Below are 15,329 nucleotides of genomic sequence, written 5' to 3'. Positions count from 1 at the left end.
GACAAACTAACCATTACTTTTTACATGATTTTTAAGGACAGTATTAATTTCCTCAATTATTCAGTCAAAAGTAAACAACATTATTTTCAGGAGACTGGGAGTCAGAAGTCCTAAGACGCATCTAAGCACATATAAGATCCCCGTCAATGTTTCTAAATAAATCACAAGCATTAATGAATTATCTTCATGACACCTATGTGCAGTAGTAATGTATTACCCCCACTTTACCAGGAGGAGAACTGTGGTATAGAGAAATGATTTAGCCAAGGAGTCTGTGGCAGATCCAGGAAACAAACACAGATCTTCTGAATTCCAACCAACTTCCTTTTTATTTTGGTTCTGCCACTGATTGAGGTGCTCTGTGACATCAATCAGTAGGTGCCTAGGTTTACCCATATGTAAAATGGGGCTAATAATACCTAGCTACCTTACAGAAGATACTGAGACTTGACTGACGTTTGTAATGCATTGTGAAATTTAAGAATGAAATGATGCTATTGAAGTGCAAAATGTGCAGCCTTTCTCAAGAGGAATTTTTTAAACAAATGAAACATCAAGATGTTGAATGACCGCTCACACTAGATAAGTGCATTAACTGGATGTTTCTGATATAATCATTAGTTAAAATATCCATAGCTGTGTTGCTAATTAAGTGATTACTTTTTAAAGTGAAAAGCCTTTACAATGAGAAGTTCACACCTCTTGTGATCCTGTTGTTTCAATATCTCGATTCACAAAGCTAACTGAATGCCCCTGATTATCTTTGCAACCAGAGACCTAGTAACTCTTTTTAGATAAAAGTTTAGATTCTGTAGAAAATGGGAAAATCTAATGAAAATCCATGGGGAGGCCCTAGATCCCTAAGAATTGTGGATTTTTCATGTCTGTAATTCTACTCATACAAATTGCACCCATTTTTCTGTGTGCCTAATAACCTTTTAAAAGTAAATTCTAGTGCCTGTGAAAGGGCTGGGATGACAACAGCACAATTATAGCATGGATTATAGCTGCTCTCATCATCTAGGCTATGTCTATGATACAGAAGCACAGCAAGGATGCAGCTGCTGCAGCACCTTAGTGTAGACCAGGGGTAGGCAACCTATGGCACACGTGGCAAAGGCAGCACACAAGCTGATTTCAGTGGCACTCACACTGCTCGGGTCCTGGCCACCGGTCCGGGCGGGCTGTGCATTTTAATTTAATTTTAAATGAAGCTTCTTAAACATTTTAAAACCCTTATTTGCTTAAAATACAACAATAGTTTAATTATATATTATAGACTTATAGAAAGAGACCTTCTAAAAATGTTAAAATATATAACTGGCCTGCAAAACCTTAAATCAGAGTGAATAAATGAAGACTCGGCACACCACCTCTGAAAGGTTGCTGACCCCTGGCGTAGACGCTTCCTACATTGACAGAAGGAGTTTCTACATCAATTGTAGTTAATCCACCTCTTCGAGAAATGGAGAGATTTTTGGGTCAATCTAGCCATGTCTGTGCTGGGGGTAGGTCAACCTGACTATAAAACTCAGGACATAGGATGGTATAACTTTTAAGTGTAGCCAAGCCCCAGTGAATGTTCTGCTTCTATTGAGGTAGTTACCATCACTCGGAGATGGTTTTCGTTCAGCAATGGAAAAACTCCTTCCAACGACATAGTGTGTGTCTACGCTACAGGGTTATATCGTGACATAACTAGGTCAGTCTAAGGGCTTGCCTACACTGGTATTTTACAGCAGCTCAACTTTCTCACCCAGGGGGGTGAAAAAACACCCCCTGAGTGCTGCAAGTTTCAGTGCTGTAACGTGCTAGTGTAGACGGCGCACATGCTTCCAGTGCTGGTAGCTATGCCCCTCATGGAGGTGGTTTTTTTAGAGATCCCTATTTTGCACCAGGACAGTGTACCTACATTAGGGGTTTCAACTGGTGTTGCACAGTCAAAACTCTCATACATTTTCCTAATATAAACAGGCTTAACTTAAATACCATTGTAGACAAGACTTTTCATGTGTCAGGCCTTCTCAACAGGATTGAGGCACATTGTAGAAGGGCAGGATTGCCTCCCTTTCTCTGTCTGTTCAGAGAATGTGGCCAGATCTATCAAGCTAGTATTTTTCACTTAAACTAAAATTTCTTAAACCCTGCCCCCTCCCCTCCCCAAAAACCTACTAGTTCAGAAAATGTTTGATAAGACACAGTTAACTGTCAGATCAGTGCTTCTGTAAATCTTATTTTTATTAACAAGTTTGACCAGCCCTGCAGATTTCCTTCCCCACAAATAAACCCTGAATTATCTCTGCTAAAGATCCTCTAAATATAAATTTGCACTGCTCTTTCCAAATTGGTTACAGTTCATTTTGCTATCAAGAATGACAATTCACTCATAGACTAATAGACATAGACTCTAGGACTGGAAGAGACCTCGAGAGGTCATCAAGTCTAGTCCCCTGCCCTCATGGCAGGACCAAATACTGTCTAAACCATCCCTAACAGACATTTATCTAACCTACTCTTAAATATCTCCAGAGATGGAGATTCCACATCCCTAGGCAATCTATTCCAGTGTTTAACTACCCTGACAGTTAGGAACTTTTTCCTAATGTCCAATCTAAATCTCCCTTGCTGCAGTTTAAGCCCATTGCTTCTTGTTCTATCATTGGAGGCTAAGGTGAACAAGTTTTCTCCCTCCTCCTGATGACACCCTTTTAGATACCTGAAAACTGCTATCATGTCCCCTCTCAGTCTTCTCTTTTCCAAACTAAACAAACCCAATTCCTTCAGGAAACCACTAGAAGGTTTCAGAGGGGTAGCCGTGTTAGTCTGTATCAGCAAAAACAACCAGGAGTCCTTGTGGCACCTTAGGGTACGTCCAGACTACCCGCCGGATCGGCGGGTAGCAATCGATTTATATGGGATCGATATATCGCATCTCATCTAGACACAATATATCGATTCCCAAACATGCTCCCATCGACTCCAGAACTCCACCAGAGCGAGCAGCGGTAGCGGAGTCGATGCGACAGTCACGGCCGTTGATCCTGCGTTGTGAGGATGGGAGGTAAGTCAAAATAAGATACGTCGACTTCAGCTATGGTATTCCCGTAGCTGAAGTTGTGTATTTTACATCAACCTCCCTCCCAACCAGTGTAGACCAGGCCTTAGAAACTAACAAATGTATTTGGGCATAAGCTTTCATGGGCTGATGAAGTGGGTTATAGCCCATGAAAGCTTATGCCCAAATAAATTTGTTTAATCTCTAAGGTGCCACAAGGACTCCTGGTTGAATTCAATAGAAGAAGACTATAGCTCTGAAACCCAGTAGCCCTAATCTTCTCTCACTTTAAGGTAGTTTTGCACTGCTGTAACTCCATAGACTGTCTTGTGTGACTTCCTCGCTCCGGATTTACTGTAATATAAGTGAGAAGAGACTCATGCCCAATGTGTGTGGGAGGAAGGAGCAGCACCTTCAGTAAAGATCACCTATCATGTATTCTGATATATGCTAATAGTTAAGTTTCTTTTCTCTTTTGGCAGAACAATGAAGTAAGATTTTTCCCACTTCACTGATCTAATTATCTTAGTATTACTGTTTTCTCAAAATATTAAGCTGTAAGTAACTCAAATTCCAAAGTATGATTTGTTTTTCACTAAGCACCAGCAAATTAGCTAATAGTGAATTTATCCTTAAAGTCAGTATTGCAGAGAGAAAAAATTAACCTAAAGCTCTTCATACTTCTTACTACATCTGAATAGGTAGCATTTTAGTCACTGAAAGGGAATGTCATCACCAGACCTGTTAACTGCATTTCAACAGCTCAGTAGCTATGTACATTATATTTTCCATTTGAGGGAATGCTGTTCTTTTATTAAATGCACCAAAACCATACATATTTTATTAAAACACATTATTGTTTTATTCCCCTGATACAAGATTATTGCCATAAAAGGTATTCTGATGACATAGTTCATATAACTATTAAAAGCATGTAATTGAGTGTACTTGAAATTCAGACATATTCAGTCAAGATAAGAGATGAACAGGCAAAATTTTCTTTTAAATTTAATCAAGCTTTAAGTTAAACAAAAATATCCCTTCCCACCTCTGTTAGTTTGACAGTATATATTCCATTCCACAGAATACTATGAGCTCATGTGGAGACATATTTTCAAAATACTGAAGAACTGGTAGATAATATGGCTAACATGTAGAGTAGGATTTCAGTTCCATGTATATTTTGTACATAAGCTTTAAAAAGCTGGGCATCATATGAATCCCATTTGGAATCTTGTGCAAGTGGCATTATGTATAAATATAAAACCAGCCAAGAATGGTTACCATAGTGGGGGGGGGGAATGGTCACTTAGATTTTAAGCTTTTTGAGATAGGGACTACTGCCCTGTTCCCTATTTATAGGGTGCCTGGCACAATGGGGTCCTGGTTTGTGATAGGGCTGCAATACAAATAATAAATAAGTAGATTTTTTTCTGTTACCTTGTAACTTCTGGCTGTATTCTGTCCTGTCGGATTGGCTCCTCCTCAAAGTGCCAGAGTTACCCTGGTCCACAGAAACACTGTTCTCAACAACAGTGTCTGTCTTCCTTCTCTCCAACATGTACAGTCTGTGCTTCAAGAAGGTCAAATTCTTCCTCTTGGCTCCCATGCCTTCTTTCCCAGGGGCTTCTTTGGTTTCCATTTTCAGCAGTGACAACACTCTTCCTTGGGAGAATGTCGATTCTTAGGGAGCTGGGTTTAGTGTTTGTTTCCCAGGTGAGTGCAAAAGCTGCCAATCAGCTCAGCTCACCTGTCTTTGACTTCACAAGTTCACTTGTTCCCTGGCTCAGGTTGCCTGCCACCTCGACTACAGCCTCGCAGGGCCCCACCCCTATGAAGTCATCCTCTGCTGCCCTTGGAGCCTGACTGGGGAACCTGCCACCTGTTACCTGAGAGGCCAGCAGCTCGGGCAAAGGGAAGGGCTGCGCTGCGGCGGGGCGACCCCGATGCTTGTGGGCAATGGGCCCCTTCTGAACACAGATGTGCCCCAGGGACAAAATAGGATTTAAAAATCGCTGTTTGGATAGTGACAGGAAAGAGTCTCTCCGACCCCTCCCCCTCTGCTGGGGCTGTGCCTGTCTCCGCTGAGCGATGTGCCCGGTGAGGTGGGGAAGCCGGCGCACGCTGTCATGCAGGGCAGGCAGCGATCACACACAGCAGGCTCGCTCTGGTTTCCCATCCATCCGGAGCCGGAGCGGCCCTGAGCAAACCAAAACGGAGGTTAATCCGTTTACAATGGCTGCCCTGGAGGCTTTCCCCGTCTCTGTGTTCATGGGGCAGTAACTTAATGCACCAGGGACTGGTCACGCTCTAACTCCATGGCTTTTCCTTTCTCCATTGTCAGTGTGAACAGGCACTCAGTACAGGGGACCTCATTCCTCCCCCCTTCCACCCAACCCCTTCTCCCTCGCAGGGACTAGAGGGGAGACACTCCCCAGTGCAGTGGTTTTCAACCTGTGGTCTGCAGAATATGTCGAAGATTTTCAGTGGGGTTGACACCTCCATTTGAAATATTTTAGGGGTCTGCAAATGAAAAAAGGCTGAAAATCACTGGTCTAGCACTAGAAAGGAAACAGTGTGTGGGGGCGTGTGGAGGGGTGGTCAAATGGGTAATGAAAAAGTTGCCTGAGGTGGGACACTGAATGCACCCGAGGGCTTGTCTATATTAGGGAAACTGGCATGTTTCGCACTGGTACCAGGAGCGGCTCCAGGCCCCAGCATGCCAAGCGCGTGCCTGGGGTGGCAAGCTGTTGGGGGCATTCTGCCAAGCCATGAAGGCAGCAGGCAGGCTGCCCTCGGCGGCTTGCCTACGGAGGGTCCGTTGGTCCCGCCGCTGCCTGCCGGGCAAAATCCCTAGAGCTGCCCCTGACAAAGGGAGAGGTGAAGGGATAGTGGAACTAGGGGAAAGATATACACAAAGGACTGTACTCCTAATTATTTCCTCCTGGTGTCTTTGGACTTTGAGATCTCTGGATGAAAAGCATTATATAAATTTGCTTCTGTACGTATGGGCAGACTCCTACTTGCCCTGGCTTCAGTGTCCATTGCGTCAGCCCCTGTAAGAGATTATATTGTTATTTTCGGTTGTGCCTGGCATTTTAAACAGTGCCATGTAACCTGTCTGAGAGGGTCTAATCAACAGACTTAAAAACACCAGCAGCTGATAAATCTTCTGCATTAGGACCTTGCCTACCCTAGGGATCCAACTCCACCACTGGTGGCAAGCAATGGATGTAGCTGCACTGATGCCCTGGCCCAAGGCTTCATCCTCACAAAGAGATCGAGTTGTAGCACCCATCTTATACTGTCTGCATAGGTTCTTAAACTGCATTTAACACTGTAGTGTCTGAGCACCTTCCCACAGTCGATAAATAATGTGACTACTTCCATACTATAAACTGCAGCCATGCCTATAGTTTTATCACTGCAGCTGACATTGTGAAGGACTGCAGTGAAACTGCAAAAAGAAAAGATGCAGTGCCGCAGTTCTTGTGCCTCATTTCAACATTTATTTTTCCTTAAATGCCTCAGGCTGTGAAGCAGCAGGAGTCCATTGTCCTGTGATAATTGTTCTTATTCCATTGACATTACCTCTTAATTAAAGCTCCTAGTTCCTTCCAAGTGGTGAAACTAAAGGATTACAAAACTATTAAATGAATTAGCATGCTAAATGCTAACACCCCTAACACCTAATAGAAGAATAAAGCAGTTAAAGGTTTACTGTGAAGACTTTGTGTAGACCAAGAGCATACATATAAGAGATCTCCCTTACATTTTGAATTGCCCTAAATACCTCTCTTGTCTGTATGTTAAGTAATACAAGTTTCTTAAAGGTGACAACTGCTGTGGATGCACTGGTAAGAAAAGTGTGAAGTCAAGCAGATATGTGGTGGTGATAGCACTGTGATAAATTGCAGAGCCTTAAGAATCTCATCAGTGAACAATAGATTAAGGTGGGGGAGCTCAGTGGCCAGTTCTTTTCATTTGATGCTTTATGAACTCTTGCTGGTCATGGTTGTCAGGGCCCATGACTTCCATCATTTTCCTGTGGTTTTATTATATTTTTAAGTAATGAATTTTTGGGGAAGAGACTATTTTCCACGTAGGTAGGTAGATGTGGTAGTAAACTATGGAACAAACTTTATTACATCCTGGGCTTCATCGGAGGCTCTGCCCAACCTACCTAGGGTTACGACCAAGTTTAACATTTAATAAAGTTTAGCAGGTGCAAATATATTCTCCCCCTTCCCGAAATTATTCTCCAGAGTAAAAGTGTCTTCCATTAGCAAGGATGCTGTTTCAGGACATTGGTTGCATGATGCCGTTTGCTGCATTATTTGTCCTTGCAATGGCTTAACGATCTACACAACAGCATAACTTTTTATGGAACCCTTCTGAAGTATCCACATACAAGACAGCTTTCTGGGACTCCTGAAGTACCTGCTGCATGCTGTCCAGCACTGTTATTGAAAACAGGAGCTTCTGGGTAATTTCTTAACTCAAAGGCATTGCAGTATGAGTTGAAGTTTGGGATTGTGGCTCCCTGTCCACACTGCAGACAAACCATTGTAGATTGTCCTGGTTCAGCCAACCATGAGCCAAAGGACTTCATCACAACTGGTACAACCAGTGCTTGGTAAAAACAAAAGTTCTGTGTGATAGCCCAGATTGGAGAATGGAGACCTGGGGTATGTAACAACAAGACACCAGGTTTTAACTAGACACCCTTGTAAACTATTTCTTCTCTTTCATTCTACAGTACTTTATCTGGCTTGCAATAAAACTACACAAAAATTACCATAACTCTCTGTGAACTACTTGAGCTTAGCTGTTAAACACAATGCATGAAGAAATAAAGAAATAACTCAAATTCTAGAAATTATTCCTGTTCCATTCCAACCTTAAAACCAATTAGTGAATGGATAATATTAAAGTTTAAACAAATTACATGCTTTTTAAATTAAGGTGCAATCTCCCTAATCCCCCAACACCTTGTCTTTATGTAATTCTTAGAAAATTGGAATCTAGTTGATGTTTGCATTCATATGAGTTATTTATAAATTGTGCTATTTAAGAGACAGAACAGGTGCTGATCTCAACATGGAAAATATTGGCATTGTGTTCCCAAGCAACAGTATTAGGTTATTGTTGTGTGGTCAGTGCTAATTTTTATTTGGATCCAGAGCCATAAATGAAGCAAAAGCACCATCAAGACTCTGATAGCCCGTAAGTAAGCAAAAGGTTATTTGTTTTTGTGGCTCCTCACAGCTGTGACATGATATTTCTTTTTAAGCTATTGAAAATAATGTATTTGTACTTTTGTGCATTTATATTAAATAATGGGCTTGGTTAACTACCACTTTTTAACTTCAATGAATTTATACTTGTTTAAAGCTGTAGTAAGCAGGCCCAACATTTTCAACTTTATTATTGAAACTGGACCATCTAAACCAGGGGTCGGCAACCTTTCAGAAGTGGTGTGCTGAGTCTTCATTTATTCACTCTAATTTAAGGTTTCGAGTGCCAGTCATACATTTTAACGTTTTTGGAAGGTCTCTTTCTATAAGTCTATAATATATAACTAAACTATTGCTGTATGTAAAGTAAATAAGGTTTTTAAAATGTTTAAGAAGCTTCATTTAAAATTAAATTAAAATGCAGAGCCCCCTGGACCGGTGGCCAGGACCCGAGCAGTGTGAGTGCCACTGAAAATCAGCTCGCGTGCTGCCTTCGGCATGCGTGCCATAGGTTGCCTACCTCTGGTCTGAACCATGGACTATTAATCTAATCAAGGTTAAGGGACAAACTGTGTTACATTGCACCAGGATGATGCTACTAATGTTAATGTAGTTACAGTGGCTTAATTTGTCCAGGATCACTATGGTGAAATACCCCTTTCTGTTGAACTTAAACGCCTAGTGTAGAATGGCAAATAATAGGCATGTGGGTTCCATCAGTAGTCCCAATACTATTCGGTAGCCACAACCTTGCAAATCCATCCATCCTTAGCATTGCTAAGATGTATGACTGAGGGCAGCAGCACCTTCTTAATAGATGTGCACACCAAACTGGTGAGCTATGGACTGGTAACAATTGGGGGTGGTAAGCTTCCATATAGCAACAGCCAAATGCTCCTCTGCAATGAGAAGAATTCTCATATTGATATTCTGCCATTGCAGCGTCAGGATGAGCTCTGCACAAATACTTAAACTGTTAACTCTTTGGAACAGGGGCTGCTTTTTTGTTCTTTGTTTGTACAATGCCTAGCACAACAGAGTCTTAGTCTGCTCCTGGGACTCTTAGGCACCATGATACAAATAGCCTTCCACATCCTGAAGTTCTTGCTGCCTCTGTTGGCTGTCTCAGGCCACGTCCAGACTAGGTATTAAAATCGATTTTAGATACGCAACTTCAGCTACGGGAATAACGTAGCTGAAGTCGAATTTCTAAAATCGAGGTACTCACCCGTCTGGACGGCGCGGCATCGATGTCCACGGCTCTCCGTGTCGATTCCGGAACTCCGTTCGGGTTGATGGAGTTCTGGAATCGATGTAAGTGCGCTCGGGGATCGATACATCGCGTCCAGACTAGACGCGATATATCGATCCCCGAGCAATCGATTTTAACCCACCGATGCCGCGGGTTAGTCTGGACGTGCGCAGAGTTCTGCAGCACTATACTGTCCCACCAGTTGGTGTTAGCTAGGCAAGCCCAGAAGCAGCACTCCACCAAGTAAAACCACTGTAGGAAAATGTCATGCAGAAGTAACTGCTTGATTTCCTCCTCCTCCTCTTTCAGGAATCACACAGCATCACAGCAGTTCTGTTGGTGGATATCTCAATTCATCCAAAGCCATCTGGCTGTGTGACAGCCAATACATCTAGATTCTAGAGCACTCTGTTTGTATCAATGATTGTCAGAGTCATGCCACTAAGCAGTGTTTCTTCCAGGCTATGTGACAGCAGATTGAAAATGGTACTACCTCTCTAGAACCATATTAATTATGGAATAACAAAATCACATGATTTTGTCCTGATAATTTGACCCCAACCACAAGAATTCCTGTAGGTTCTGGCAAGTGTCCTACAATGAGCTGCAAGAAAAAATCATGGTGAAACATTGTGTAACAGGGCATGTTACAATTGTACCATTGGATAGCTGCCAGATTGCTGTGAAGTAATTTAAGAAAAGCATAGAGTTACATGGACACACAATGATTCATCAGGGAAGTAGCATAAACCAGCATATGCAAAGTGGTATGGATTCACTTTCGATGAAGTTATAATGAGAAAACATACACAGAAAAACTTCCCTGTTAAACAAGGCCTAAGACCAGAATTTGTCTAATAAATTTTTAATTCTTTAAATGTAAATAGAGTTTAAGGGCCATTTTGGTCCCTTCAATATCAATGGAATTTTTACCAGTAATTTCCGTGACATACACAACATACAGCTCTGTAAGGGTGAAATTCACCCCTGTGCACAGGGTTAGCACAAAGTATATGCACTAAAAATAGAGTTTAAGTGTACATCTATACTTCAATCTGGAGGTGTGATTCCCAACTTCAGAAGACATACCCATGCTCTCTCTGATTGAGCTAGTGCAGGGGTTCTCAAACTGGGGGTTGGGACCTCTCAAGGAGTCGTGAGGTTATTACATAGGGGTCATGAGTTGTTAGCCTCTACTCCAAACTCCACATTATATCCAGCATTTATAATGGTGTTAAATATATTAAAACGTATTTTTAATTTGTAAGGGAGGGTTGCACTCATAGGCTTGCTATGTGAAAGAGGTCACTAGTACAAAAGTTTGAGAACTACAGAGCTAGTGCACTAAAAAATAGTGTGTAGCTGCCATGGTGTGAGCTGCAGAAAAGGCTCTGCCCCGAGTAGCCCTAGGATCTCCAATGGGTACATCCTTGAGGTGGTTAGCCTGTCCTGCAGCTTCCGCCGCAGCAGCTATGCACTATTTTTTAAAGTACTAGCTCAATGAGAGTTAGCATGGGTATGTCTCCGCAAGCTGGGAATCATACCTCCAGCTCGAAGTGTAGACGTATCCTTAGAGGTGCATAGGTCTGCATTAGCTCTCTGCACAGGACTTACTTGCACTCCGTGTAACTTTAGATGGGAATGTAGTCACAACAATCCCCGAAGGTGCTTCATTTGCTTTTCTCTCCATGGACCTACTTGTCTGAAACAGAGAAATGATACACTGTGTGAAGAGCCACTCCTGCACTTGCTGTTTGAAATTTCTTTGCCCTCAGTTCACACAGGTATAAATGACTACACAGGCAGAAGGTGGAAAATCAGAACCTACAATGATGACGTCCCCAAGAACTACTTTCTTGTCTGCCAGCTACATAAATAGAGAAAGTAAAGAGTTCAGATGTCTCTCTTAGCCCCTGGTCTCTGTAAAAGTAGATATTATTGCACATATGGTCTTTTTTCTATCAGCTACCACTCTGATGGCATGCAAAATGTTAGGTGTACTAAAACACCCGTGGGAGAGTAAAGTTGAGATGTAAATAGTGATAAGAACTACCGCATGACTGCATCTCAGAGGACTTTGAGCACTGGAACCTATCCATTGAAAGTTGTTAATATATATACACTATATGTCCTCAGCTAAGCCATGAGATAAGAATATGATAGATCTGGGATTAAAGTGGCAAAAATGGGTGGAAGTAGGAATCTGCTACTTGATTTTTTCATGATGAACTGTTCAAAGCTGAGTTACCTTGACACTTACACTGAAAAAGCTCCCAAATGAACTGAGAAAGCTACTGAGAAAGTAATAAAAAAACAAACCCATGAAGTGTTTGGCATATGAGTGTCACCTTGCCTCCCACTGTTGATCTTGCCAGAGGGGAGCTTCCAGTAGAGAAAACAGGTCTTTAAAAGTAAGTGACCAGTGGCGGATTGATTGCTTTTTAGCCACTTTTATTGCAGATGTTTATGTGAGATTAATGAAGCTATTTTCCCTTGAAGGAGCCAGGGGGACTGTGGGATTTTTCTGAGCTGAGAGCTCAAGTTAGCAGGTTGTGCAACCAGGTAAGCTGCACTGCTTATTTTTCATCCTTTGAATAAAGACTCTGCCTGAGTATACACATACAGAAATGTTATGTATTGTATGTATGTAGAGGGGGACAAGGTATTCAAAAGGAAACACAGGGAGAGGGGAAAGGTGGATGGTTACAGGAGGGCCATCAGGAAGCACTACAGAACTGCATCAGTGAGAGTGGACACAGACTGGAGGGGATGATGCAGCAGAATCTGTTGCAGCAATCTTCCTGAATGGTAATGATAGGACTGTCAAAGCCAAAAGGGTAAAACTCTAAAGCTGGTGACCACTTTCCATTCTTGCCAAGGCTTACCTCGGTATTCTCCACATTTGTTCTGGTCTGTGACCCAGCCCATTTACGGCCTTGCCTGCCTGAAGAAAGAAAAATACAGGTCAGGGTATATGGGCTTTCTGGTATTGGTGTGGCAAAAGGGCCCGTGTATCTAATTCCTTGGGGTAAAGCTCGTAGACCATTTCCCACTGGTGCCTTAACCTACCATGCAGTGCAAGTCTCAAACCCAGAGGTTACCAAGTGAGAGCAGTTGATACCACACAAAGAGGGGCTACACTCTGACTCAGTGAGACCAGCAGACTGCTGCTTGGTCATTTCTTAGCGTAAAGCTTCCAGGTCCCATGTCTAAGCAACTAGTTGCTAGACCTCTTGCCAGCCAGAGTCGTCCTGCCTCCTCCTTTGGTTCCTACTCCTTGTTCCTGTTGCCTTGCTTTGCCCCTACTCCCTTGCCCTAACTCTAGTTATTGGCTCTGGCTTGACCCTGGGTGTAACACTGGTTTGATCCTTGGTGTGGCTTCTAATTCTGACTGTAACCCTGGTGCGACCCCTGATGCTACTCTAGGATCTGACCATTAGGTCAGACTGCCCACCTATGGGCCCTGATGTTATCTCAGCCACTGACCAGGGGCTGGGAGTGAAGAATGATGAAGACTATCCCTACCTATATTAAAAGCTACTGTTAATTATGGCTTGGGACACTGCCCAATCTGAGCAGGGACAAACTGGAAAGTATGGAATCCAGGGTTTCTGTGCTGTAATTTATAAAGGCAGAACGATGTGTCCAGTCTCTGCTTTCACCATTCTTAATAGCTTCCTTCTCTTTTTATTTTCTTAATTAAAAAATTAATTCTCAAATTAAAAATAAAATGCTAGTACACTGTTGTTCCTGTTGGGAGAATCATGACCCAAATTTGCATTTTGCTCACTTTGATCTCTATACTGTTTTTCTTTTTAATGAGGAGGAAAGGTAAATTTACTAAGCAAGGGCTAATCTGGGTTTTTCTTTGTTAGGGGGTCACAGCAGCATAGCAGCACTCTTTTCCCAAGAAAATATTCTGACTTGATCGATCAAGTAGCTGGGACTGTGACATCAAAGCTAACCACGGAAAGCAAGAAAATGAGCTGGGCAAAGGTAAAGATATAGGGAGTTGAATCCTGATTTTAAAAAAAAATAAAATAAAGGTGTAAAATTTCACCAAAGCCATAGAAAGTTTGTATTAAAATGATGTGAAGTTTTGATGTCTGAAAACTTCACAAATCAAGAGAAGAAAATGGGACCTTTAGGCACTGCTGTAATATAAATAAATGAAATAATATCTATTATTTATCTAAATTAAACAAAAGTTTCCAAACATTGCAGGTATGAACTATTAGAAGTAGAGCCCCTAAAACAACATAATAAAATAAACTCAACTCTACTCACTGTAGACTTTGCCTTCTTTAATTAATGACAGAATTTCTTATTACTACAAGGTGGTATTGCAAATCAATAGGTGAAATTTAAACTCTAGTTAGAAAGGGACAAAGTGATGCTCAGGTCTTGTGCTGGCCCTTTCCACATGGGGATGAGTTTCACTCAGCAAGTGCAAGAATGGTTGAGTCTAGTCTGTAGATGAAAGTAGCATTATAGTGAATGTTGATGACGGTGTGATTGCAAGTTGAGAGCAAAAGCACTGAACTAGCACGTAACATATTAATGAAATGCTTTTATTAGCTGAAAAGATAAAAACAATGATTTTCTCCAGAGGGAAGGTAAAATGGGACACCGAGTGGTGTTTGGGATTTTTTAGTGATAAAATGTTTCAAAACATTTTTTGGTATTTAAATTGCTTGCCATGATAGCTGATAAAAAATGTTTATGGGCAAAATGTATTGATAGTATTGTTGTAAAATACAAAAGAAAAACATGACTGCAGTATATAAAGTCAGAGCAAGGATGTCCTTCAGAGTTAGGTGATTATAAAGCTGTAGAAATGTTGCTTTGCTCCAGTGACTTTCTGGTAGAGTGAAATTCACCCTGTCTGTGCTGAGGACAAGCATAAAGCCTGCTGAACCATGTAAGTCCCCTGTAAGTCTTGTGGGCTGGATTCTGCTCCCTTTGAGATAAATGGCAACACTTTCAGTAATTTCAATAGGAGCAGGGCTGGCTCCAGGCACCAGAATTCCAAGCTGGTGCTTGGGGCGGAAATCTGCAAGGGGCGGCAGTCCCTGTTGTTTTGCCTCCAAGCAGCGCGCCGAATTGCCGCCGCAGGCGGCAGGTGCATTTCCGCGGTGAGGGCAATTCGGCAGCAGCTTCTATGTTTAGCTGTCTGCGACAGCTTCAGCTAAACATAGAAGCTGCCACCGAATTGCTGCCGCTGCAAAAACGCGCCTGCTGCCCTAAGGGCACACGGACTGCCCCCGCCGCCCGCGGCGGCAATTCGGTGCACTGCTTGGGGAGGTGAAAACTGTAGAGCTGGCCCTGAGTAGGAGCCAGCTTGAGCTCTGTAAATAGAACTTAAGTGCTGCACAGGCCTTGTGCTGGACCCCTGTACAGGGTGATTTTCACCTGAAGTAATCAGAGCAATGCAGGAGTGCTGGAACAATTTGTAGAGTGGAGGTGCTGTAAGTCATTGAATCAAACTGTAAATCCTGTATATAATAGAAATCACTTCAAGTTGGGGGGTGCTGCCGCCTTAGGCGCTGACTTCTGCTCTCCTCAGTGGGTGCTCGACCTCAACCCACTCCACCCCTTCCACGAGGCCTCGCCCATTTCCACTCCTGCCATGCTCCAGCTCTGCTCCTCCCTGCCCCTATTCCAACTCCTTCCCCAAATCCCAGCCCTGGCCCCGCCTCTTCCCTGCCTCTTCCCCTGAGTGCATCACGTTCCTGCTCCTCCCCCTCCCTCCCAGCTGTTTGGTGGCGGCTGGGCAGGAAGCGCT

At 42.7% G+C, this 15,329-nt stretch overlaps 1 protein-coding gene across 1 annotated transcript in view; it reads right to left on the bottom strand.

The window, feature by feature from the left end:
• ARHGEF38 (Rho guanine nucleotide exchange factor 38) overlaps positions 1-4,701 on the bottom strand; it is a 51,634-nt gene extending 46,933 nt beyond the window's left edge. Inside the window, exon 1 of the mRNA XM_030564503.1 lies at positions 4,496-4,701. Within this exon, the coding sequence (XP_030420363.1) occupies positions 4,496-4,697 (202 nt within the window). The 5' untranslated portion in view covers positions 4,698-4,701. The remainder of the gene's footprint in view (positions 1-4,495) is intronic.
• Between the last annotated feature and the right edge of the window lie 10,628 nt (positions 4,702-15,329).

The sequence above is a fragment of the Gopherus evgoodei genome, chromosome 5, assembly GCF_007399415.2.
Source record: "Gopherus evgoodei ecotype Sinaloan lineage chromosome 5, rGopEvg1_v1.p, whole genome shotgun sequence".
In the NCBI taxonomy this organism is placed as follows: domain Eukaryota; kingdom Metazoa; phylum Chordata; order Testudines; family Testudinidae; genus Gopherus; species Gopherus evgoodei.
Note: the sequence above shows the minus strand (reverse complement) of the source record. Positions and strands in the feature narration are given on the sequence as shown.